This window comes from Oncorhynchus nerka, linkage group LG28 (assembly GCF_034236695.1).
Source record: "Oncorhynchus nerka isolate Pitt River linkage group LG28, Oner_Uvic_2.0, whole genome shotgun sequence".
Taxonomy (NCBI): domain Eukaryota; kingdom Metazoa; phylum Chordata; class Actinopteri; order Salmoniformes; family Salmonidae; genus Oncorhynchus; species Oncorhynchus nerka.
The window spans coordinates 52,801,827-52,827,447 of NC_088423.1; the positions used below are offsets into that span (position 1 = coordinate 52,801,827).

A 25,621-nucleotide genomic window follows, 5' to 3' on the forward strand; every position below is an offset into this window, starting at 1 on the left:
TTATTTTCCACCATAATTTGCAAATAAATTCATAAAAAATCCTACAATGTGATTTTCTGGATTTTTTTTCTCATTTTGTCTGTCATAGTTGAAGTGTACCTATGATGAAAATTACAGGCCTCATCTTTTTAAGTGGGAGAACTTGCACAATTGGTGGCTGACTAAATACTTTTTTGCCCAACTGTATGTATATATATATATATATATTTTTTTTACTTATAAGAATACATGCATTGCCCCCTGTTTAAAACACATAACGCCTGTTTAATATTAGAACAATATCTAATTGTAATATTCAAACAATTCCCAGAAAAAAATACCTAACGCCTCCAAATCTAAAAATATATTATTTTCACTAACTCACCTTCAGAAAGCTCCATTAGGATGTATTCACGGATGATCTTTTAACTGTTCGGACTGATAACAACTCTGGGCTGTTGGCCTGGTGTTTGGAGTTGCCCTAAAGTCGTGGCTAGAATACGGTCTGTTTCACTAGACTCGTTCCACGGTCGTGTCCGTAACGAGAGATAGTATGGAATGAGTTTACAGAGCAGGGGTGACATTTTTTTTCGGGCGCCATCCTTTATGTAAAAAATGGGCCTGGACTACCCCCGAGATTGTTTAGAGAACAAAACAGTAATTTAAAACAACAGGAAGGGATGTCTAGACCTATTCTATGCTGGCTGTATTGCCTTTTGAATTCCTACAACCTCAGGGATATAACACCTTCTGTTTTTTAGGGGAATCCTGTGTGCATATGTCCACGGTATACCTTTGTTTTAAACCCTAGTGGCTGTCTCAACATATTGTATTCTGTCTGGGGTGTTTGACTTCTTAGCCCCCACATCCTCTGGGGTGAGAAATTCGTATTTGAAAGGCATGTGTGTTAATGAATCGAAAGTGCCCATTTTAAGAGACGCACACCCAATTCTAAACAGCATCACGCACCTTTTTGCTTTCAAACGACCCATGCAGACACACACCCTCACTCCCCCTTTTGTTTTTGAAACACATGCCCGCACACGCATACACCCACGCACCCGTCTTTTCCGAAAGCCTTTTTTTCCGGGACATGCTTGGTGATAGAAAGGACATATTCCTATCGTTAAAAGGTGATATACTGTTTTAAATTCCTTTATTTAATTCTAAATCTTTAGTACAAACCTTTTTAAAATATGTTAGAATTGATTAATCAATTTTACTACCCAATATTTAAACATGCACAAATGTTTTATGTATAAACATTGTTGGCTTACAGTTGTACATCATTATCACACACACAGTACTAAACTTTAATAACCTTTAATGTTTATAACATACCGTTGTAGGAAAGACTGTATTCGTATAAAATAAGACATTGTTTTGAAACGCACATGCCCATTTTTTTTCCCTGAAAAACCTTTCTCCGCAACAGACCGGGACGAGAGAGTAAACGAGAGATTCCTATTTGTTAAAGAGTGAGACAATTTTAAAACCATTTATTTAATTCTAAATATTTAGTACATACAGTTTAAAACATGTTATAATTAATCCATTTAAAGCTAAACACTGGCATAAAAAAGTTTACATCCTTGCTTGCCTTGGAAAATACATATGGACTGACAGACTTTGTCGCATTTGCACGATCAAATTGTTCACATGCTAAAATTGTTACTTTGGAGTCAGGGCTATATGCCATTGAAGCGATTCTTAGCAGTTCTTCCATTGCATATCTGGGCAGAGTTGTACCACTCAGGGCCTGCTCAATTTGACAGAGCGCTAGCCTTATCTTAAGCTATTCTCTCATCCACAGCGCAGGAGAAAAACTCCTGGGTTTTGCATGATGAAGGGGTTTGCTGTCTGTGAATATCTTTACCGTAGATTCCTCAGGTTGGAATATGTAAGACATATGTCCCTCACTCATACCCAAAACTCCTTTAAAACCTTCTGGGGTCTCACACAAAACTTCCTCGAGGCTTTTGTCATTGGGTTCATGACAAGAGACGCATAGCACCCCGAGAATTGGCCTAGGAGACGTCATTTTCTGTTTAACCTCTTGAACCTATGGGGGCGCTATTTCATTATTGGATAAATAAACGTGCCCGTTTTAAGCTCAATATTTTGTCACAAAAAGATGCTCGACTATGCATATAATTGACAGCTTTGGAAAGAAAACACTCTGACGTTTCCAAAACTGCAAAGATATTATCTGTGAGTGCCCCAGAACTGATGCTACAGGCGAAACCAAGATGAAACTTCAAACAGGAAATGAGCAGGATTTTTGAGGCTCTGTTTTTCATTGTCTCCTTACATGGCTGTGAAAGCGCCAGGAATGAGCCTGCCCTTTCTATCGTTTCTCCAAGTTGTCTGCAGCATTGTGACGTATTTGTAGGCATATCATTGAAAGATTGGCCATAAGAGACTACATTTACCAGGTGTCCGCCCGGTGTCCTTTGTTGAAATTGCTGCGTAATCTCCAAGCTGCTCGCATTCATCCATGTGATTGAGACAGAGAGGAGAATTCCAGGAACGATATATCATGAAGAGATATATGAAAAACACCTTGAGGATTGATTCTAAACAACGTTTACCATGTTTCAGTCGATATTATGGAGTTAATGTGGGAAAAAAATTGGCGTTTTGATGAATGAATTTTAGTTTTTTTTTGGTAGCCAAACATGACGCAGAAAACGGACCGATTTCTCCTGCACAAATAATCTTTCAGGAAAAACTGAACATTTGCTATCTAACTGAGTCTCCTCATTGAAAACATCCAAAGTTCTTCAAAGGTAAATGATTTTTATTTGAATGGTTTTCTGGTTTTTGTGAAAATGGTGCCTGCTGAATGCTAACGCTAAATGCTAACGCTAGCTATCAATAGCTATCAATACTGTTACACAAATTCTTGTTTTGCTATGGTTGAGAAGCATATTTTTGAAAATCTGAGACGACAGTGTTGTTAACAAAAGGCTAAGCTTGAGAGCTAGCATATTGATTTCATTTCATTTGCGATTTTCATGAATAGTTAACGTTGCGTTATGGTAATGAGCTTGAGGCTGTATTCACGATCCCGGATCCGGGATGGCTCGACGCAAGAAGTTAATGTTGAGGGTTTTATTTTTAAAATCTTGTTTAGTGTTCTGGGGCAGCATGTCTTGTTCTGGGCTTTATTTATAATGCGCCTGCCAACCCTAATACCCCAGGACATTCCTGTTTCATAGACAACAGCCCTAAGGTCAATAAAACAGGGGGTGGGGGGGCCATACTCTTTGAAATGTTCAAACACATCCCCCCCATTTCAAAGAGGTCCCTAGACATCAATCATCATGACAACTTCAAAGGAATTGATGCAATATATGCATAAATTAACACACCCTCTAACACGTGAGAACAGGAACAGGATGCCCAAATATGGGCACGCACATGTCATCCGGACATAGGGTCATAAATCAAACGTTTGACGTGTGCCGTCTACTTTATTCTCTCTATGATCAATCAAATCACCAGGTAGCCTATTGTTCTGGCAAAGATGAGTCAGTTGTAGATTTCTAAACTGTATATTTATGGATGATAAACAGTAGGCCTACTCTGTTTTTGCCAGGTCACTAATCTTTCTGGTCACTAATCTAGGGGTGCATTCGTAATTTCACTTGGCTATCTAGCCGAATGCAGAGCAATCTTCTCTGAGTGTGCCAGAGCGCAGAATAACTGAGGAATTTAGGAATGCTCAACACACGCCGGTATCAGTAAATGTCAGCAAAAAAGCAGAATTAAATTGTTGCCAGCAGCACAGTTAGTCACCAACCCTCTGGATAACATGAAATTAGCCTAACCAGCTCTGGTAGGGTGAGTAAAATTTGTCTGAGTGAGGTGTGCTCTCATTTGTATATGGAAGTAGCTAGCAAGCTAGCCAATGTTAGCCACTTAGCTTGGGTGCTTTACTGTCATTATGAGGTCAGAACGCTCAGATCAACTCCTCGGCCAGAGCATCCAGTGTGCGCTTCGAACACTCCGAGAGCAAAACGCTCTGAACGTACTAACTGACAATCTGACAACACTTGCCCAGAGCGCACACTGGCACAATAGATTGAATTTACGAACACACCCTAAATATATGCACCCGCATTTGTGCGCCAATGCTGGTGACTGGTCATTGGTTAACAATCAAGGTGCGCAACTTTTTGGTTCTGAAGCATAGATTAAAATTTATCAACACTCAAAACACCAGTAAACCATTGGCAAATGGGATAGAGCCCTATCTGTGCACAAGCCTGCTAAACAACATGTATTCAATGTCTTAGCAAATAAAAAATAAATACAATACAAGGGTCATTCTTGGGCTGCGGTAATATCTTTTTTTAAACCTTCAAGAAAACATATTTTCCCACCTCAGGCATTAAAGCCTTTTTATTATTGTCCATTTTTGTCTGATATGGACACCATTTATCTTCAACCCTGTCACAGACAATATGGAAGCTGTATGAATAGGATTATAAAAGATATTTGTTATAAAATCAACATTTACCTAATGCTCATGTGTCCCCCAAACCAATTCAATTATTATAAATATAAAATGTACCGTATGTAACATCTCAAAAATGTGCTATATTAAACCCTGAAATAGCGGGCTCATTATTTAAATTTTAAATGCTTTCAATTCAGAATTTTTACATAAATCTAATCTTCTTGGGATTGTCCTTAACATTTCAGACTGAGCCCAGAAAACATTACATTCATATTTATTCATCTTTGCCATTTTACTTAACAAATATTGTCAAGTTATGGGGTTGAGACTAGGGTGACAGGGTTGAATACTGTAACGGGGTTGAAGAGGCATCGGTTTCCATATAAACTAGTTTAGTTTACTATCATAATCCTTCCAAGATTTACCCCAAAACATTGCATTTCATTGTATGCAACCATGTAATAAGGACATTAGATATATTTAGAATAGTCTGGGTTTTATTAACCAAACTGCAGTAAATATCGAAACAAATAAAAACACAGGCATTAGGGAAATGAATAATATTCAACAGGTTTCATCAGAAAAGTTAAACATGTCATCATACTGTATGAACATTTTCCAAGGGCATTTAGAATGTGAGAACAGCTGTAACTACAGTACTAATGTCAGCATGACCATCCTTCTTCTCAGGAGCACCATATTCATTCATTCATGGTTTTCTTCATGAGAGTCTGGCCCACACATTTATCTCAACCTCTAAGTGGTTGGGGTGGAATCATCTCAAGGACTTCATCAAACTGATACCAGTGGATGTCGTCTCGAGAATGCCATATAAATCTGTTCGGTCCTACACGATGCATACTATACGTTTCGCATGTACACTCATTTCAGTGCGAATTGTGAAGATTAAACAACCACTGTAACATCTTATGCTTTACAGAGTAGTGGCTAATCGATGACAATATCAACAGATAGCTGGCTGGTTATACGATGTACCGGCAGGATAGAACAGCAGCATCTGGTAAGACAAGGGGCGGCGGTTTATGTATTTTTGTAAACAACAGCTGGTGAATGATATCTAAGGAAGTCTCAAGCTATTGCTCGCCTGAGGTAGAGTTTCTTGTGATAAGCTGCAGAACACATTACCTACCAAGAGAGTTCTCATCTCTATTCTTTGTAGCTGTTTTACATACCACCCCAGTCAGAGGCTGGCACTAAGATAGCATTGAATGAGCTGTATTCTGCCATAAGCAAACAAGAAAATTGCTCACCCAGAGGCGGCGCTCCTAGTTGCCGGGGACTTTAATGCAGGGAAACATAAATCAGTTTTACCAAATTTCTATCAGCATGTTAAATGTGCTACCAGAGGGAAAAGTACTCTGGATCACCTATACTCCAGACACAGAGATGCATTCAAAGCTCTCCCTCGCCCTCCATTTGGCAAATCTGACCATAATTCCATCCTCCTGATTCCTGCTTATGAGCAAAAATTAAAGCAAGGAAGCACCAGTAACTAGATCAATAAAAAGTGGTGAGAAGGATTACTTTATCCTATCCTAGGTATTCCTGAAAGATGACAGGCAGCATCTGCACTGAGCTAAATGCTAATGGGGCAGCAGCGTAGCCTAGTGGTTAGAGCGTTGGACTAGTAACCGGAAGGTTGCGAGTTCAAACCCCCGAGCTGACAAGGTACAAATCTGTCGTTCTGCCCCTGAACAGGCAGTTAACCCACTGTTCCCAGGCCGTCATTGAAAATAAGAATGTGTTCTTAACTGACTTGCCTGGTTAAATAAAGGTAAAATAAAAAAAATAATGCTAGGACTCTAACACGGAAGCTTATAAGAAATCCCGCTATGCCTCATCAAACAGGCAAAGCAGGATTAAGATCGAGTTGTACTACACCGGCTCTGACGCTCGTCGGATGTGACAGGGCCTGCAAACCATTGCAGACTACAAAGGGAAGCACAGCTACCCAGTGACACGAGCCTACCGGACGAGCTAAACTACTTCTATGCTCGCTTCGAGGCCTGAAACAGGCATGAGAGCACCAGCTGTACCGGAATACTGTATGATCAAGCTCTCCACAGCCGATGTGAGTAACAGGTCAACATTCACAAGGCCGCCGGGCCAGACGGATTACCAGGAAGTGTACTGCGAGCATGCAATGGCTAACTAGCAAGTGTCTTCACTGATATTTTCAACCTCTCTCTGTCCAAGTCTGTAATACCAACATGTTTTAAGCAGACCATCATGGTCCCTGTGCCCAAGAACACTAAGATAACCTGCCTAAATGACTACCGACCCGTAGCACTCGCATTGGTAGCCATGAAGTGCTTTGAAAGGCTGGTAATGGCTCACATTAACACATTATCCCAGAATCCCTAGAACCACTCCAGTTTGCTTACCGCCCCAACAGATCCACAGATGATGCATTCTCCATTGCACTCCACACTGCCCTTTCACACCTGGACAAAAATAACACTTATGTGAGAATGCTTTTCATTGACTACAGCTCAGAGTTCAACATCATAGTGCCCTAAAAAATCTTAAATAAGCTAAGGGCCCTGGGACTAAACACCTCCCTCTGTAACTGGATCCTGGACTTCCTGACGGGCCGCCCCCAGGTGGTAAGGGTAGGTAACAACACATCTGCCACACTGACCCTCAAAACAGGGGCCCCTTAGGGGTGTGTGCTCAGTCCCTTCCTGTACTCCCTGTTCACTCATGACTGCACGGCCAGGCACGACTCCAACACCATCATTCAATTTGCTGATGACACTGATGATCACCGACAACAACGAGACAACCTATAGGGAGGAGGTTAGAGACCTGGCCATGTGGTGCCAGGACAACAACCTCTCCCTCAACGTGATCAAGACAAAGGAGATGATTGTGGACTACAGGAAAAAGAGGACTGAGTACACCCCCATTCTCATTGACGGGGCTGCACTGGAGCGGGTTGAGAGCTTCAAGTTCCTTGGTGTCCACATCACCAACAAACTAACATGGTCCAAGCACACCATGACAGCCGTGAAGCTGGCACGACAAAACCTTTTCCCCCTCAAGATACTGAAAAGATTTGGCATGGGTCCTCAGATCCTCAAAAGGTTCTACAGCTGCACCATCAAGAGCACTGGTTGTATCACTGCCTGATATGGCAACTGCTCAGCCTCCAACCGCAAGACACTACAGAGGGTAGTACAAACGGCCCAGTACATCACTGGGGCCAAGCTTCCTGCCATCCAGGACCTCTACACCAGGCGGTGTCAAAGATTGTCAAAGACTCCAGCCACCCTAGTCATAGACTGTTCTCCCTGCTACCACATGGCAAGCGGTACCATAGTGCCAAGTCTAGGTCCAAGAGGCTTCTAAACAGCTTCTACCCCAAGCCATAAGATTCCTGAACATCTAGTCAAATGGCTTCCCAGACTATTCGCATTGCCCCCCCCTCCCTTCTCCACACCACTGCCACCCTCTGTTGTCATCTATGCATAGTCACTTACATTAACTCTACCTACATGTCCATGCTACCTCAACTAACCTATGCCCCCGCACATTGACTCTATACCGGCACCCCCCTGTGTTGTTATTTTTTTTACTGCTGTTCTTTAATTACTTGTTACTTTTATCTCTTATTCTTATCTGTATTTTGCACTGTCGGTTAGGGGCTCGTAAGTAAGCATTTCACTGTAAGGTCTACACCTGCTGTATTCGGAGCATGTGACTAATCAAATTTGATTTGATTTGATTTCATCTGTGCCGAGGATGATGCCTGGATACAGTGCCTTGCAAAAGTATTCACTCCCCTCTTGGCGTTTTCCCTGTTATTGCATTACAAACTGTAATTAAAATGAATTTTTATTTGGATTTCATGTAACGGACCAACACAAAATAGTCCAAATTGGTGAAGTGAACTGAAAAATAAAAAACGGAAAAGTGGTGCGTGCATATGTATTCTGGTTCAACCAATTACCTTCAGAAGTCACATTATAAGTAAAATAAAGTCCACCTGTGTGCAATCTAAGAGTCACATGATCTGTCACATGATCTCAGTATATATACACCTGTTCTGGAAGGCCCCAGAGTCTGCAACACCACTAAGCAAGGGGCACCACCATGCAAGCGGTACTATGAAGACCAAGGAGCTCTCCAAACAGGTCAGGGACAAAGTTGTGGATTAGTACAGATCAGGGTTGGGTAAAAAAAAATATCTGAAACTTTGAGCCTCCCACGGAGCACAATTAAATCCATTATTAAAAAATGGAAAGTTTAGGGCACTTACAACAAACCTGCCAAGAGAGAGCCGCCCACCTAAACTCACGGATCAGGCAAGGAGGGCATTAATCAGAGGCAACAAAGAGACCAAAGATAACCCTGAAGGAGCTGCAAAGCTCAACAGCAGAGATGATAGAATCTGTCCATAGGATCACTTTAAGCCATACATTCCACAGAGCAGGGCTTTACAGAAGAGGGGCCAGAAAAGAATAAGCAAACATGTTTGGTGTTTGCCAAACGGCATGTGGGAGACTCCCCAAACATATGGAAGAAGGTAGTCTGGTCAGATGAGACTAAAATTGTGCTTTTTGGCCATCAAGGAAAACGCTATGTTTGGGGCAAACTCAACACCTCTCATCATGGCGGTGGCAGCATCATGTCGTGAGGATATTTTTCATCGGCAGGGACAGGGAAACTGGTCAGAATTGAAGGAATGATGGATGGCGCTAAATACAGGGAAATTCTTGAGGGAAACCTGTTTCAGTCTTCCAGAGATTTGAGACTGGGACGGCAGTTTCACCTTCCAGCAGGACAATGACCCTAAGCATACTGCTAAAGCAACACTTGAGTGGTTTAACACTGTCTGTGTGGGTGGTCCATTTCAGTTTGTCAGTTATGTGTATGCCAAGGAACTTGAAGCTTTCCACCTTCTCCACTGCGGTCCCGTCGATGTAGATATGGGGATGCACCCTGCTGTTTCCAGGCAACACACTGCCAGACCAGCTCACCAATTAACACAGAGATTATTAACATTACATGATTTGATTTGCTAATGGACAAGGACCAGCTGGAATGGAATGCTAGGAACACTAAGGGACTGTGTGTGTATGCGAGAGAGAGAGACAGAGAGAGGAGATAGAGTGCATGTAAGTAAGACTCATATCTCCCTCACTAGCGTTAAGCACCAGCTGTCAGAGCAGCTCACAGATCACTGCACCTGTACATAGCCAATCTGTAAATAGCCCATCCAACTACCTCATCACCATGTTATTTTATTATTCTCCTTTGCACCCCAGTACTGCTATTTGCACACTCATATTCTGCACATCTATCACCCCAGTGTTTAATTTGCCATACTGTAATAATTTCACCACTATGGCATATTTATTATCCTACCTCATTTGCACACACTGTATATATACTTTCTCTATCTCTTTTGTTTATTCCATGTGTAACCCTGTGTTGTTGTTTGTGTCGCACTGCTTTGCTTTATCTTGGCCAGGTCGCAGTTGTAAATGAGAACTTGTTCTCAACTAGCCTACCTGGTTAAATAAAGGTGACATAAATAAAAGAGAAAAAAAGAGAGCATGAGAAATAAAGAGGGAGAGAGATCAACACAGCAATAGAAAGGGAAATGTCTTGTCAGAGGCAGGATGGATGTTATGGAGAGTTAGAGGTCTTCTGGCCTGTACAGACTGCTTTCTCACATCGTAAACACCCTGTACATAGAGCAGGCCATAGAGGACATTCAATAAAATGTGACATAAAAGGCTAAACTGCTCAGATACATACATTACCCAACCATACCTGGCTGAGATGACAACTGAATCCTCATCCTCTGTAATCTAGTAGTAATATGGTATGTCCCTGTGGGATATTGAGGAAATCAGTGATAGTAATGGCAGATGACTGGATGTGGTTTTGCTATAAAGGAGCAGGTCAGAGAGGTAACGAGAGGTATCTAATGATAACACGTGTCACGAAGGATGTTTCACACAGTGAACCCCTCTCGCCTAATAAGTAACGTTGCCTGAGACCTGAAGACTTATGTTAGTGCCTAGTGCGAATGCCTTCTTAGCTCAAAGGGCATGCAATTATCCAAATGACATTGCAGTTATAAGCTAACACTAGTCACTTACCAACGGTTTACACCACCAATAACAAAGGCAAGCATCATCATTTCATCATATTGAACTTTTATTTAAAACAACAATGACACCTAAGTTAAAAATAAATGTTCCAGTGAGAAGTATTAAAAAAACTGAGGTAACAATTCAAGTGAACAGTTATCTCCAATGAAACAGTTTTAAAATAAATCAGTGCATTAAAATGTGAAACAGAGAATGGACCCCACAGGACATACTAGTTAAATAGTGGGATCCTTCACAGGCCAGACAAAATCAGTCAGTTATTCATAAACTAGCTACATCGTTGTATAAGTACTGTTGGCTTTAAAATAGCTCAGAGCATCACATAAAACAGAGAACTAGCTCCAAATGCATACATAGGAAATGCTTACCAAGACAGACAGGGGTTGAGTCAGTGTGTTATGTGAGGAGTTTGATGTTGGTTTGTTCGCTGGCAAGATTTCCACATTCATTCCACTATAGTCTATATATTAAAAGTATACATTTTTCAATACCCACACTACCTTTCAAAAGTTTGGGATCACTTAGAAATGTCCTTGTTTTTGAACGAAAAGCAATTTGTTTTGTCCATTAATATAACATCAAATTGATCAGAAATACAGTGTAGACATTGATAATGTTGTAAATGACTATTGTAGCTGGAAACGGCTGATTTCTTTATATGGAATATCTACATATGCCCATTATCAGAAGGCCAGCATCCCGGAGTCGCCTCTTCACTGTTGACGTTGAGACTGGTGTTTTGTGGGTACTATTTAATGAAGCTGTCAGTTGAGGACTTGTGAGACGTCTGTTTCTCAAACTAGACACACAAATGTACTTGTCCTCTTGCTCAGTTGAACACCGGGACCTCCCACTCCTCTTTCTATTCTGGTTAGAGACAGTTTAAGCTGTTCTGTGAAGGGAGTAGTACACAGCGTTGTACGAGATCTTCAGTTTCTTGGCAATTTCTCGTATGGAATAGCCTTCATTTCTCAGAACAAGAATAGACTGACGAGTTTCAGAAGAAAGATCTTTGTTTCTGGCCATTTTGAGCCTGTAATTTAACCCACAAATGCTGATGCTCCAGATACTCAACTAGTCTATAGAAGGACAGTTTTATTGCTTCTTTAAAATCAGGACAACAGTTTTCAGCTGTGCTAACATAATTGCAAAAGGGTTTTCTAATGATCAATTAACCTTTTTAAATAACCTTTTTAAAATGCTCAACTTGGATTAGCTAACACACCATGTAATAGGAACACAGGAGTGATGTTTGCTGATAATGGGCCTCTGCACGCCTATGTAGATATTCCATTCCAGCTACAATAGTCATTTACAACATTAACAATGTCAACACTGTACTTCTGATCAATTCGATGTTATTTAAATAGACAAAAAATGTGCTTTTCTTTCAAAAACAAGGACATTTCTAAGTAACCCCAAACTTTTGAACGGCAGTGTATGTTCCAGTATAATGTTTAACAGACATGTTTACGACCGCACTCTCAAAAGACAATCTAAGTAACATGTTATCTCTAATGTTAAGATCTCTTAGAACTCATTCTGGTCTACACACCACTTGTTATATGTTTAATAGCGGTATTTGCTTCCCGAGGTAATGCCTAGGCTTTAGCTCAACAGGCTAGAAGATCCAGCTGGTTTTAAGAATGGAAAACTGACAAAATATACATTGTTCTTCATTTCACCATAGGTTTTAGAGTCCATATTATCTAAATGTCTATGGAGATCTTGTCCCCTGTGAGTCCATAATCTAACCGTCTCCTCCCCTCCAATAGGAAGGTAAGCACCGCTGTCCAGCGTTGTCCTAGCGACCGTGGCCGAGTCTCGCAGGTAGATTTGAAGTAGGTGGTAGTCCCAATGGCGATAGCGTCAAACTGTTCCGTCAACAACCACACCTCCCAAAGGATTGTCAGAACGTTCATTATCGTCAGGGAGACCACCCAGAACTGTGCAGCTACTGCCCTAACCAATGACTGGTCCTCGAGGGACACCACGACCACATACAGGTGGTAAGTTGCCACGGCAATGAAAAGGAGGTGTGCTGTGGCCATGGAGAGGATAAAGATGATGAAGAGGCGGTGGTTGCCACCGCCAACACAGCGGTTCAGGAACAGGCAGTGGTGGTCGTAATCCCTCACACACACATCACACAATTTACAGTGTTTAGTATGGTCTGGCTGGAACAACTAGATGGAGAGAGAGGGAATAGCAGTGAGAAATACTATCTTTTCTATAATCATATCATATATAAATATAAAAACTATATGTCTAAGTGACAGTGTTGGCAATTCCCCCAAAATTAAGGAAATTCAGATAAGCAAGCCTACCCTAAATGTGACATATGAACAATAGCTACTGCTATTGATGTGCATACACTGTACAATTTGAGTTGAGTCAACTTTAAAAAATCAAGGCAACCAGCTGCAACACGATTTCTAGTTTACATTGGGGCAGGAAAGGTCTGCTTACATACACTCCTGAGTTGCCTCAACACATTTGCCAAAGTTGAGTCAACTAGAAATGGCAGAATGCCATAAACCTATCTTTGTAAAACAAAACTGCTGAATGGATCGAGGCGCTGTTTGATGAGCATTTAGGGAATGTAGTTCTCTGTGGATGTGCACAGTTTCGTTCAAGAATATTGAGGATTGACGAGTCAACTTAACATGCATTGCCCAATCAACACTTACTATAGTGGAGACTATAGTCGCCACTATAATACCATGACAAAAGGAGTGCAGGATAAACTGGCCACAACTCAATTCTCAGCTGCAACACTAACTTAAACTTGCTCTCCTCATGTTACAGTAGATACAGAACCTCTGTCTGTTTCAACTCATAATAAAGATTGATTGACTGGTTCTCCTCACCTCACAGTAGATGCAGAACCTCTGAGGATTCTGGTTGTTCTCCAGCAGGTCTGTTATGGAGGAGTAGCGAGGATCTGCATCTCCCGGTCCCAACTCTCCAGGATCCTGGGTTAGAACCATCCAGAACAAGACCAGAACCACAGAGAACTGGACCAGCGACACATGACCCAGAACACCATCACCCCACAAGCGTCACAGTGGGTTAAGACTCAACCAACATTATAAACTGGGTGGTTCGAGCCCTGAATGCTGATTGGGTGACAGCCGTGGTATAACAGACCATATACCACGAGTATGACAAAACATTTATTTTACTGCTGTAATTACGTTGGTAACCAGTTTATAAGAGCAATAAGGCCCCTTGGATGTTTGTGGTATGCAGCCAATATACCACAGCTAAGGGCTGTATCAAGGCACTCTGCATTGCGTCGTGCGGAAGAACAGCCCTTAGCCGTGGTATATTGGCCATATACCACACCCCTTCGTGCATTTTTGCTTAAATATACTAGATGTAGGCTACATACATATGATGTATGATGGATAGTCAGTGTAAAGTATATTTATCATAATTCAGCTACAGAATAATTGACCACAACCTCCAGTAACTAGTCACTAGCAAGATTTGCAATTTGATTTGGTTAAAGCCACAGTCTTCATCAGGCATTCAATGTATGTGAAAAGTATATACTTTGTAATAGAATTAGGCAGTAGACGATATTAGGTAATATACTATCACTGTAATATAAAGGATATTAGGCGGTAGTATTCTATAGTAGAAGCAGACTAGAGAGTGGAACAATCCAGCTATCACAGTCCCTAGGTAGACGGGGTTGGCCAACCTGCAACACAACATAGGACAGGTAATGGAACAAAGACCAATACAATGGGTTAATTTACTGTATAGTGCAGATACACACAGTGTCTATACCTCTGGTAGGTCGTCATGCGGTGGAACTGGGAAAATATACTCCTGGCCAGCCAGGGGAAGAGGACGGCGCACGTTATCCCTCCGTAGCCCCCCAACATTGTTGCGATAATCAGAATAGCTCCTCCAATCAGACATGGGAAGAATAACGTCCAGTAGTAAAGGACTGGATGCATGCACGCGCAAACACACACACCCAGAGAGAGAGACCCACGCATACACACAATTATACAGAGAAACACAATTCAATGTCACACAATGTTCATTACAGTTAAACTTATCACAGCCTCAGCACTTACGGTCGGACTCATCAGGTTTGTTGAATGGTGGCTCCCTCATGTAGCGGGTCAGTAGTTTGGTCAGCTGCAAGTGTCTGTGGAAATACAACCCCAAAATAATAAAGATGGTTAAAATGCTAAACTGATGTTCCAGGTGACGGTATGGCAATGGGACAGTTAGATGGACAGAAGATGGTGACAGTGGAATATATTCCTGGGTTTTATTCATTAGGTTACACAATGGAAAACGTTTTAAAAATGTTTCACAAGATGAAAATAAAAATTACATTTTGGTCATTTTTTTTCCATTTTGTGCCTAATGAACAAAACCAATTTGAAGGTAAATGTTATAGATATTGGGACCTACCTGAATGTCTTTCCCTGCCTGCAGAGGTCCAGAGGCGTGTGTCCGCTATAGGTCTTCAAGTGCAGCATCCTGAAGCCGGATCTCTGTAACAGCGTCCAACACACCTCTACACAGCCCCTCTCAGCTGCCACATGGACCGCTGTCAACCCATCCTCATCCACAGTCTCCACCATACACCTCTGCCACACACACAAACAAAAAATACTTTAAAACAGTGCAGCAACAATCCTAAAACGCTGAAGGATACTACTGCCAAGGACTCCATCGGGCTCCAGATCTTTCAGCAAAGAGCGCATGTCACAGAGATTCAGCACCATTCTAGTGGACAGCGACATCCACTAGAAAGTCAGCACCACATAACCGAGGACAGTGGCCATCTCAGGTGCAGTCAGTCGTCACCAACAGAGGACACGATAAGTATGCAATTGAGATTCTCCATCCCTTCACTGGTATGAATAATAAATATGGTATAATAAATATGGTGGAAACTCCAGATTGCCCATGCCTCCACAAATCCAATGCTTTTAGGAGAAAGGAGATATTATTGGTACACGACCCACAACCTACGTGCCCTGTTCGTAAGAGATAATGTGATTTGAGGAACGGAACCCTAAGGGAAACTCCATAGTGAAACTCCCCAATAGAAGTGAAACATGAAAGTCATCATCGGACTTACTTACCAAGCAAGTGTGTATGTCTCACCTTTCCTCGGAGCAGGTAACGGACCACCTCAGTGTTGCCAGTATCAGCAGCCAGGTGTAGAGGTGTAACATGGTACATGTCTCCATCACACCACCTAAACAGTCCTGTCTCCCACAGGTACTGCATCGCTACACTGGGAGACACAACTCGGGGTTAGAGTGTGTGTGTTTTGATGTGTGTGCATGTGTGTGTATAATAAAAAGCTGGAGCTGGAGCACACCCAGAGAAAATTATTTTATGTAGAGGTGCTGACTCTGAAAACTAACAGTAAGCTATAAATATAAATGAGGGTCGCACACGCTATATACAGTACCAGTCAAACGTTTGGAAACACATACTCATTCAAAGGTTTTTCTTTATTTGTTTTACTATTTTCTACAATGTAGAATAATAGTGAAGACATCAAAACTATGAAATTACACATAAGGAATCATGTAGTAAAAGTGTTAAACAAATCAAAAAAATATTTTATATTTGAGATTCTTCAAAGTAGCCACCCTTTTCCTTGATGACAGCTTTGCACACTCTTGGCATTCTCAACCATCCTCATGAGGTAGTCACCTGGAATGCAATTCAATTAACAGGCGTCCCTTGTTAAAAGTTCATTTGTCTTTTTTTTCTTTCTTCTTTTTTTTGAGCCAATCAGTTGTGTTGTGAGGTAGGGATGGTAAACAGAAGATAGCTCTATTTGGTAAAAGCCTAAGTCCATATTATTGCAAGAACAGCCAAAATAAACAAAGACAACGACAGTCATCATTACTTTAAGATATGAAGGTGAGAAAATTTCAAGAACCATCAAGCGCTATGATGAAACTGGCTCTCATGAGGACCACCACAGGAAAGGAAGACCCAGAGTTGCCTCTGCTGCAGAGGATATGTTTATTAGAGTTAACTGCATCTCAGACTGCAGCCCAAATAAATGCTTCACAGAGTTCAAGTAACAGACACATCTCAACATCAACTGTTCAGAGGAGACTGCATGAATCAGGCCTTCATGATCGAATTTCTGCAAAGAAACCATTACTAAAGGACACCAATAATAAGAAGAGACTTGCTTGGTCCAAGAAACATGAGCAATGGACATTAGACCGGTGGAAATCTGTCCTTTGAAAAATAATAATGTATATATATAATGAGTCCAAATTTGAGATTTTCGGTTCCAACAGCCGTGTCTTTGTGAGACGCAGTGTACAGTGGTTCCTCCTTTCAAAGTTGCGTCATACTGCGGTACACCTTGCGGGCTGCTGCAGCATTCTGCGGCACATTATTTATTTGTCAGCCATTTTTTCTGTTAATACAAGTTATTGCTAGTGTGAGCACCAGAGGGCATCTTTGAGAATCATTTGATAGTCTTCTGCATTGGCATTGACAGAGAATTTAAAACCTTTTTGTATAACATAGTGTATGGGATTGATTTGAAGACATTTGGCTTAATATATTTGTTTAATATTATGGTGTTTCTATTCAGAGAAAAACAAAACACTCAGGGTTTCCATTTGAATGGAATGTCAAATATGGCGCTGTACAACGGGAGGAAGGAGTAGGCTGTCCTTGTAAATAAGAATTTGTTCTTAACTGACTTGCCTAGTTAAATAAAGGTTACACTAAGATTATAACATTTTTGCACCCGAATGTTCTAATTCTTGTCTAACCAATACTCAAACGGAGATTAAGTGAAAATTTAAATCTCATTGATTTATCAAGACCAGTCCCCATGCTTGCCTCAGAGCAGAGCGAAACGGTGCTGAAATAGTGCTAAAATAAATAATAGGTTTTTGCTTCTAACTTCAATTTAATAAATAAGACCTACACCATTTTTAACAGAACATTACTCAACACTAGTGAGACTCCTATGGCCTGTGGTAGGCCTGCAGTATATCGAAACATATTTTTTCAATGATGTGACTCTCTGCCAATAATTACATTAAGAGGATTGTATATATTAATATCTATATTAATATCTAAGGGGCATTTTCCATGAGATATTCTCAGATATTCTCACAGATCCTTAGGGGCTTTTATATAATTCTGAATTAATTAATAACAATAAAAAATTAACTTTTGTTATTGACCAAATACCTTATTTTCCACCATAATTTGCAAATAAATTCATAAAAATCCTACAACGTGATTTTCAGGATATTTCCCCTCATTTTGTCTGTCATAGTTGAAGTGTACCTATGATGAAAATTACAGGCCTCTCTCATATTTTTAAGTGGGAGAACTTGCACAATTGGTGGCTGACTAAATACTTTTTTGCCCCACTGTATGTATGTGAACCCTTTGGATTTCTGCATAAATTGGTCATAGAATGTGATATGATCTTCTTCTAAGTCACAACAATAGATAAACACAGTGTGCTTAAACTAATAACACACACATTGTATTTTTCATGTCTATATTGAATAAATAATTTAAACATTCACAGTGTAGGTTAGAAAAAGTATGTGTACCCCTTGGATAAAGACTTTTCCAAAAGCTAATTGGAGTAGGAGTCAGCTAACCTGGAGTCCAATCTATGAGACGAGATTGGAGATGTTGGTTAAAGTTGCTCTGCCCTATAAAACTCACAAAATGTGAGTTTGCTATTCACAACAAGCAGTGCCTGATGTGAACCACACCTCGAATAAAAGAGATCTCAGAAGTCTGCAAATTAAGAATTGTTGACTTACATAAAGCTGGAAAGGGTTACAAAAGTATCTCTAAAAGCCTTGATGTTCATCAGTCTACAGTAAGACAAATTGTCTATATAAATGGGGAGAGTTCAGCATTGTTGCTACGCTACCTAGGAGAGGCCATCCTGCAAAGAGGACTGCAAGAGCACAGAGCAGAATGCTCAATGAGGTTAAGAAGAATCCTGGAGTGTCAGCTAAAGATTTACAGAGATCTCTGGAACATGCTAACATCTCTGTTGACGAGTCTATGATACGTAAAACACTAATGAATAATGGTGTTCCATGGGAAGACACCACAGACAAAGCCACTACGGTCCAAAAGAAACATTGCTGCACGTCTGAAGTTCGCAAAAGAGCACCTGGATGTTCCACAGCGCTACTGGCAAAATATTCTGTGGACAGATTAAACTAAAGTTGAGTGGTTTGGAAGAAACACACAACACTATGTGAGGAGAAAAGGCACTGCACACCAACATCAAAACCTCATTCCAACTGTAAAGTATGGTGGAGGGATTATCATGGTTTGGGGCTGCTTTGCTGCCTCAGGGCCTGCACAGCTTGCCATCATTCACGGAAAAATAAATTCCCAAGTTTATCAAGACATTTTGCAGGAGAATGTAAGGATATCTGTCCGCCAATTGAAGCTCAACAGAAGTTGGGTGATGCAACAGGAAAACGACCCATAACACTGAAGTAACAGAATGGCTTCAACAGAAGAAAATACGCCTTCTGGAGTGGCCCAGTCAGAGTCCTGACCTCAACCCGATTTAGATGATGTGGTATGACCTCAAAAGAGCGGTTCACCCCAGACATCCCAAAAATATTGCTGAACTGAAACCGTTTTGTAAAGAGGAATGGTCCAAAATTCCCCCTGACCATTGTGCAGGTCTGATCCGCAACTACAGAAAACATTATTAAACCCAAGGGTTCACATACTTTTCCCACTCTGCACTGTGAATATTTACATGGTGTGTTCAATAAAGGAATTACAGAGTTACCGCCCCAGGGTAGCCTAGTAATGTAATACATTGCAAGTTGGAGGATTTTCACACCTACAGTAGCCGGGCTATTAAATTACCATTTTGTGAATAAATCGATGTATGAAGAGTCTACTGTCCTGCTAATAACCCATCATGGAATGACTAAATATGTTAATCGGGGTGATTTTTCCACAAACAGGAGGTGGAGTTTCAGAGCTTACAGGTGTGCCTGGCATGGATTGTGTCTCCATCTCGTTCCTCGCCATCTTCAACGCCTCATTTCCTGCCTTCTATCTTCAATATAATAATTAATTCATAAGGTTAAACCCATAGGTTTTAGGCCTGCAGTAGGTTATAATATACAGAAAATTGTGTGTCAATTCATAAACCATGTGCCATGGAATTGGTACATCGAAAATCTCTCCCAAACTATTTTGCAATCTATATGGCACAGCTGTCAATTTTTTGGTCCTTAAATTAAACTGGTATATATTTGTATGCATCACAATTTTCTTTAAATCATTTTGGTCTTTAATGCAGGGTCGACAGACAAGTTCTTACTTTTTTATTTTACTGAAATTACAACCAACTTTCTATGACTTGTTTAAAAAAAAAATCTTTTGGAGAGGATTTAGTTTCAAATAACCGAAAGTTATTGTAATCTGAATAAAGGCCATTCTTGAACATGGGCTGAGACATTCTTACTCATTTGTAAATAAAGCCAGTTACTTATTTAGAATGATTAATTTCTGTTTTTAGAGGGAGAGAAACCAAAAGCCCACTGTGGCTATTTTTCAGAAATCGTCAGTTCAAATATCAAGTTAAATTACCCATTGTATTTACCCAAGTTCTCTCTTAACTCCAGGACCACTGACAGTTTTTTTGTTGCTGCCTGATGCAGGACTCTAGTACCAGAGAAGAGACTCTTAGACTGAAAACGGCTCCATTAATTGCCACAGTTTAGACTACCGACAGATCAGCGTTCTAACTCCCCCTTGTGATAGTGTGGTGTAATGACAGAATGCCACCATCTAGAAGAAAAAGAAATGCACACCTATTAAGACGAGGTGCTGGCTAGCGGAGTAGAAACTTGAAAATAAAAGAGAGCCGCACACTCTAGGAGCTCAGATGCAAAAATGTAATACCAACGTTTCGACAGCCAAGCTGTCTTCAACAGGGTATAATCACAAACACTGCGGGATGACTCGTTTATATAGTGTCAAAAGACACAGGTGTCTGTAATCATGGCCAAGAGTGGCCTAATAACATTGGTTAATAATCAAATATTAAAATATCATACAAAGAACAGCATACAATCAAATGGATAGCATACGATCATAGATTAATTTGACTACACAAGTTTACAAACAACAGCACCCAACCGACAAAAAAGCTCTTAAACGATGCCGAATGATAATTATTTTCCTGACACTGGTCATAGACCCATACAAGATTACTTTGAATATAGCAAAAGGGAGCGTGATAAGATCATTATTTCGGAGTCCCTTTTTGACATGCCGGGAGGTAATTCTGACCTCTCGAAAGAACTGTTACATTTATCTAAGCGCCAGATGAGAATGCATCTACATATAGTCACTCTTAGTGATTATGTGCGTCAAGGCATTATTCCACAGGGACTCAGGTGGCAAAAAGAACCATCATTGGGACAGCGCACAGATGATTACTGTGAGCGCTGGTGTGCCATCCTGAACAAATGCTCTATTGACTTAATGACATGAATTGAGGGCTGATAGTTGATAGTCACCCACTTCCCTTGAAATATAGTTTGCCCTACAGCCAATTCTGTCAAATCAAAAGAATTTGCAAAAAACAATCCGATTTCGACAGAAATATGGCTGAGACGCAAAGAAAGTTCAAGGAAAGGGGCTACAGGAATGATCAGATTAATATTGCCATTGAGAAAATTCAAAACAAAACGAGACATGACCTTTTTCAACGTCAGTCTCGCAAAAAGACGCATCCTTGTGTTCTAACTACCCGCTATTCAAAGTGCTCTGAACAAATTAAGGGAATTGTTCACAAACATTGGCACATCCTAAAATCCGATGATAGTCTCGGTAGTGTTTTTGGACCTTCCCTTGGTTGTATTCTCGCGGGGCAGCAATCTCAGAGACCAATTGGTAAACTCTGATTTACCACCCCAAGATATTCCTGAACAACGTCTATTTGCGCCCCTAGTGGATGGAAATTACAAATGTAATGGCTGTGCTCAATGCAATGGCACTTATAAATGTAGATCCTTCAAACACCCACAAACAGGGAAATCGATCCCAATAAAATGTGTTATTACGTGCTCCACTAAGGCAGTTATTTATCTTATAACTTGTCCTTGTGGTAAAAATTATGTAGGTAAAACAAAGCGCAAATTAAAAGTACGTATCTCAGAGCATCGTAGCACCATTAGGTGTAAAAACTTTACTTATCCAGTTGCGGCCCACTTCTTGGAGGCAGGCCACTCTGCGTTATATTGGCATCGAACATGTCACCCTCCCTAGGAGAGGGGGTGACCTTGATAATGTATTGTAAAAACGAGAGGCTGCCTGGATCTTTAATTTAAAGACCCTTGCGCCCTTCGGTCTCAACGTAGACTTTGATCTGAAGCCATTCTTGTGATTATTGTGACTTTGTCATTGTAATTGTTTGTAAACTTGTGTAGTCAAATGAATCTATGATCGTATGCTATCCATTTGTTTGTATGCTGTTCTTTGTATGACATTTTAATTTTTGATTATTAACCAATGTTATTAGGCCACTCTTGGCCATGATTACAGACACCTGTGTCTTTTGACACTATATAAATGAGTCATCCCGCAGTGTTTGTGATTATACCCTGATGAAGACAGCTTGGCTGTCGAAATGTTGGTATTACATTTTCGCATCTGAGCTCCTAGAGTGTGCGGCTCTCTTTTATTTTATTTTCAAGAATGCCACAATCTACCACTAACAGCGAGGCACAAGCTCGTAACTTTTAAAAGGAAGAACCACTGTATCTAGACTATCTGTATACATGGATGGACGCGACTCCCTCCCTGTCACGGATGCCATGGTTGCCCTTATTTTACCTACACATACTGACCAGCTCAAAGACAGAAGCATGCTACATGGCAGACCAATCCAAACTCATCTATCAGCATGTCCAGCCCACTCCTTATCTCAGAAACTCATGGCTAGTGGGAAGGTTGTTGACTTTTTCTGTGGCTAAACCAACTAGGGCCTAATGAATTTATTTAAATGTAATGATTTCCTTATATATGAACTGCAACACAGTAAAATCTTTTAAATGGTTGCATGTTGCGTTTATATCTTGGTTCAGTATATATACACACACACACATTTTTTAAAACTTGTATAGTGCTTTTCAAATAATTCTAAAGTGCATAAAAAGTTAAACAACAAACAAAACATTTTAATGATGGAGAATTAAAATCTGTCGGTTTGGGATGAAGTTGATATATAATATATAACATTATGCAGCTATGTGTGTGTGTTAATGTCTGTGTGTTGTGTGTGTGTGTGTGTGTGTGTGTGTGTGTATTTACATGTTCCCTCCACATACTCCATGGTGTAGGGCGGTTTTGCCCTGATGGTCTACCATGCGCAGGTCAGCTCCATGCTGCATCATCTGGTGCATCACGTATACATTACCATGCCTAGAGAGACAGATACATTACCATCAATAACATATTAATAGCATTAATTAGTAGTCCAATTCCATTTCTACCTGAAGTGTATACTCAAGTCACTCCCCCTCATGAGGGGGACTGTATGAGTGCACACTTCAGAGAGAAGAAGAGAGGGGAATTTCTAGGAGAGAGCGGCATTTCTGCTCCAGGTGCCTTGGGTTGACACAATTACCATATGACCAACGGTTACGGATGAAGACCATCATGAAAATAAAATAACTGCTGTAACATGGACTCTTAACAACGTGATGAAACGTTGTTGCTCCTTGCTGAAACAAGCAAGGTGTTGTAGCAAACGAGTCTTTGGTTTCCTAGGCAACGCCCCACTCCCTGCAGCAGCAGCACACATAGAAACAGAATGAATAGAACAGGGTTGGAACCTTTAACCCCGGTAATTTGACTGGTAAACTCATGGGTACACTCGCAATTGCTGCCTGGTATTGTGATGCAATAATTTCCATGGTAATGTAGAATGTTCATTCAAATGATGATGTGGCTCATGCAATGGAATGTATTTTTTATAATGTCAGTTGAGTTGAATCAACAAATCAAAGCAAATATTGATTGGTAAATGTTCTGCTTTTACTTCCTACTTTAACTTCCTGCTTTGCTCCCATGGGTACACTCTCAATGGCCACCCGTCCACCCATTACACCATCATTGACTTGAATGGGGACACCAGTTCTATTCATTCTATGAGAAAATGTGTCTTCATTTATTTATTTTGATATTTGAACGGTCATTACCGTGACCGCAGTCATTTGGCTAGCTAATTACCTTCACCCAAAATGCCATGCCCGTCACAGCCCTATAGGGGCCCAACACTCTTCCCCTAGTCCCTTTCCACAGATTTAATAGGAGTGGATAGTGGGGCTTACCCAGTCCAATCAGTGTTACTGACCTGCAGGCGAAATGGAAGGCTGTCATTCCTGCATCACAGGTCAGGTTGGGGTCAGCTCCGTTGCTTAGCAACATGTCAACCATGACACGGTTACCATGGAGGGACGCAAAGTGGAGAGGACTAAAACCACCCCAACCTACACACACACACATGACAAGTCTCATCAGCGTGAAAAGCCTGTGTTTTGCTGTTAAAAGGAGACAGTCTTGACTGAAGAACTTTAGAGAAGATATTGAACATCTCACAGTAAAATAAATGTTGGTGTTTAAAGATGCTTCAAGTACTATGACTGTAAATGATCACATTTATTCTATTACTTTGAGATAGTGTCACTCCCTAACCACCCAAAGAGCAGTAGGCCTACTATTGTCTCTTTACTACTGTCAGGAGCTGAAAAGTGTCTGAGAGAATAGACTGAACAACTACCCATCTCAGATCATTGATAAAACACAGATAAGTTAAGGTATCTCTCTCTCTCTGACAACATGACAAAATCACAACAGGAGACATCAGCAGTCAACTGTCATCAACTGTGATGGGACTCTGAAACTTGCCATTGTTAAAACTTGACATAATTAAACCTAGGCCTAATATGGCCAGTAGTTTTAAGATAGATTGGTTATAAAACATTACATAAAGCAATATCTGCTGCCTGTACCAAAGCTATTTACTCATGCATATTTGATGCAACTAAGTGACTGGGTAATACATGCTAATGGTAAAGATCTGACGACAGACATCTTTACTGACATCCTTTTTATTCAGCATTTAACTACTGAAAGTAATAAGAATAATGGTATGGTAAGCACCTTACCCGGAAGTGACATTGGAATAGGCTACAGTCGAGTAGCTAGGCTAGTTGAAAAATAGAATCCATACTCCATTTTCCCCAAATGTGTGTGCAGTAAATTATATAGGCTAATGCATACTCCAAACATGCATAGGTAAGCCCTACCTTTCTCTTTGAGGATAGATCGATCATGTTGAATGATATGTGCACAATGTTCAACGTTCCCTCGTTGAACACAGTCAAAAATGTCTCCATCGACACTAGGCATTGGAAGCATTATGCGAATACTGCATACGATCGACCCCTGCGCCGCCTGACTATTACTCTGTCAATGTAAACAAAATATCCATACAGAGACGATACATTGTAACAACAATTACACATGCATTTAACAGAGATCCTACGCGACTAAGTAGCTGGATATTTTATTGTGTGAAAAACGATTGTACTGCAGTAGGCATGACAGACTCCGCCTAGGGAATCTGATTGGATAGAGACACACGTGACCTGGCTCTGCATTTTCGTAATCTCAATATGGGATCGTCACTAGTTACCACAGCCAAAAAGTCATAAACACCGCATATTTCGACAATGTATCTTCTTAAAATATGATCTAAGACCTAACCACACTGTTAACCTTATGCTAACCTTATATTAAGACCAAAAAGCACATTTCTGATTTAATTTTTACTATAGCCAATTATGATTGTGTGGCTGTGGTAACTTAACAGTATGGACTCGCCGATTATATCCGTGAAACTGAAACATTCAAAAATGAATTGTCTTCCATTGAATGCGCTATTTAAACATAAATTAATGTTGCTGGTTGTGGTTGCAAA

The 25,621-nt window shown here is 40.6% G+C and overlaps 1 protein-coding gene across 1 annotated transcript; it reads right to left on the reverse strand.

The window, feature by feature from the left end:
* Positions 1–10,618: 10,618 nt before the first annotated feature.
* LOC115113416 (uncharacterized) lies at positions 10,619–25,244 on the reverse strand. Its single transcript, XM_029641017.2, has 10 exons — positions 24,948–25,244; positions 23,993–24,128; positions 22,948–23,058; positions 15,733–15,865; positions 15,031–15,209; positions 14,685–14,758; positions 14,389–14,551; positions 14,214–14,299; positions 13,461–13,651; positions 10,619–12,776 (listed from the first exon to the last, which is right to left on the reverse strand). Exons 1-10 carry the CDS (start codon positions 25,057–25,059, stop codon positions 12,300–12,302), a joined length of 1,662 nt encoding a protein of 553 aa, XP_029496877.1. The 5' UTR covers positions 25,060–25,244; the 3' UTR covers positions 10,619–12,299.
* Between the last annotated feature and the right edge of the window lie 377 nt (positions 25,245–25,621).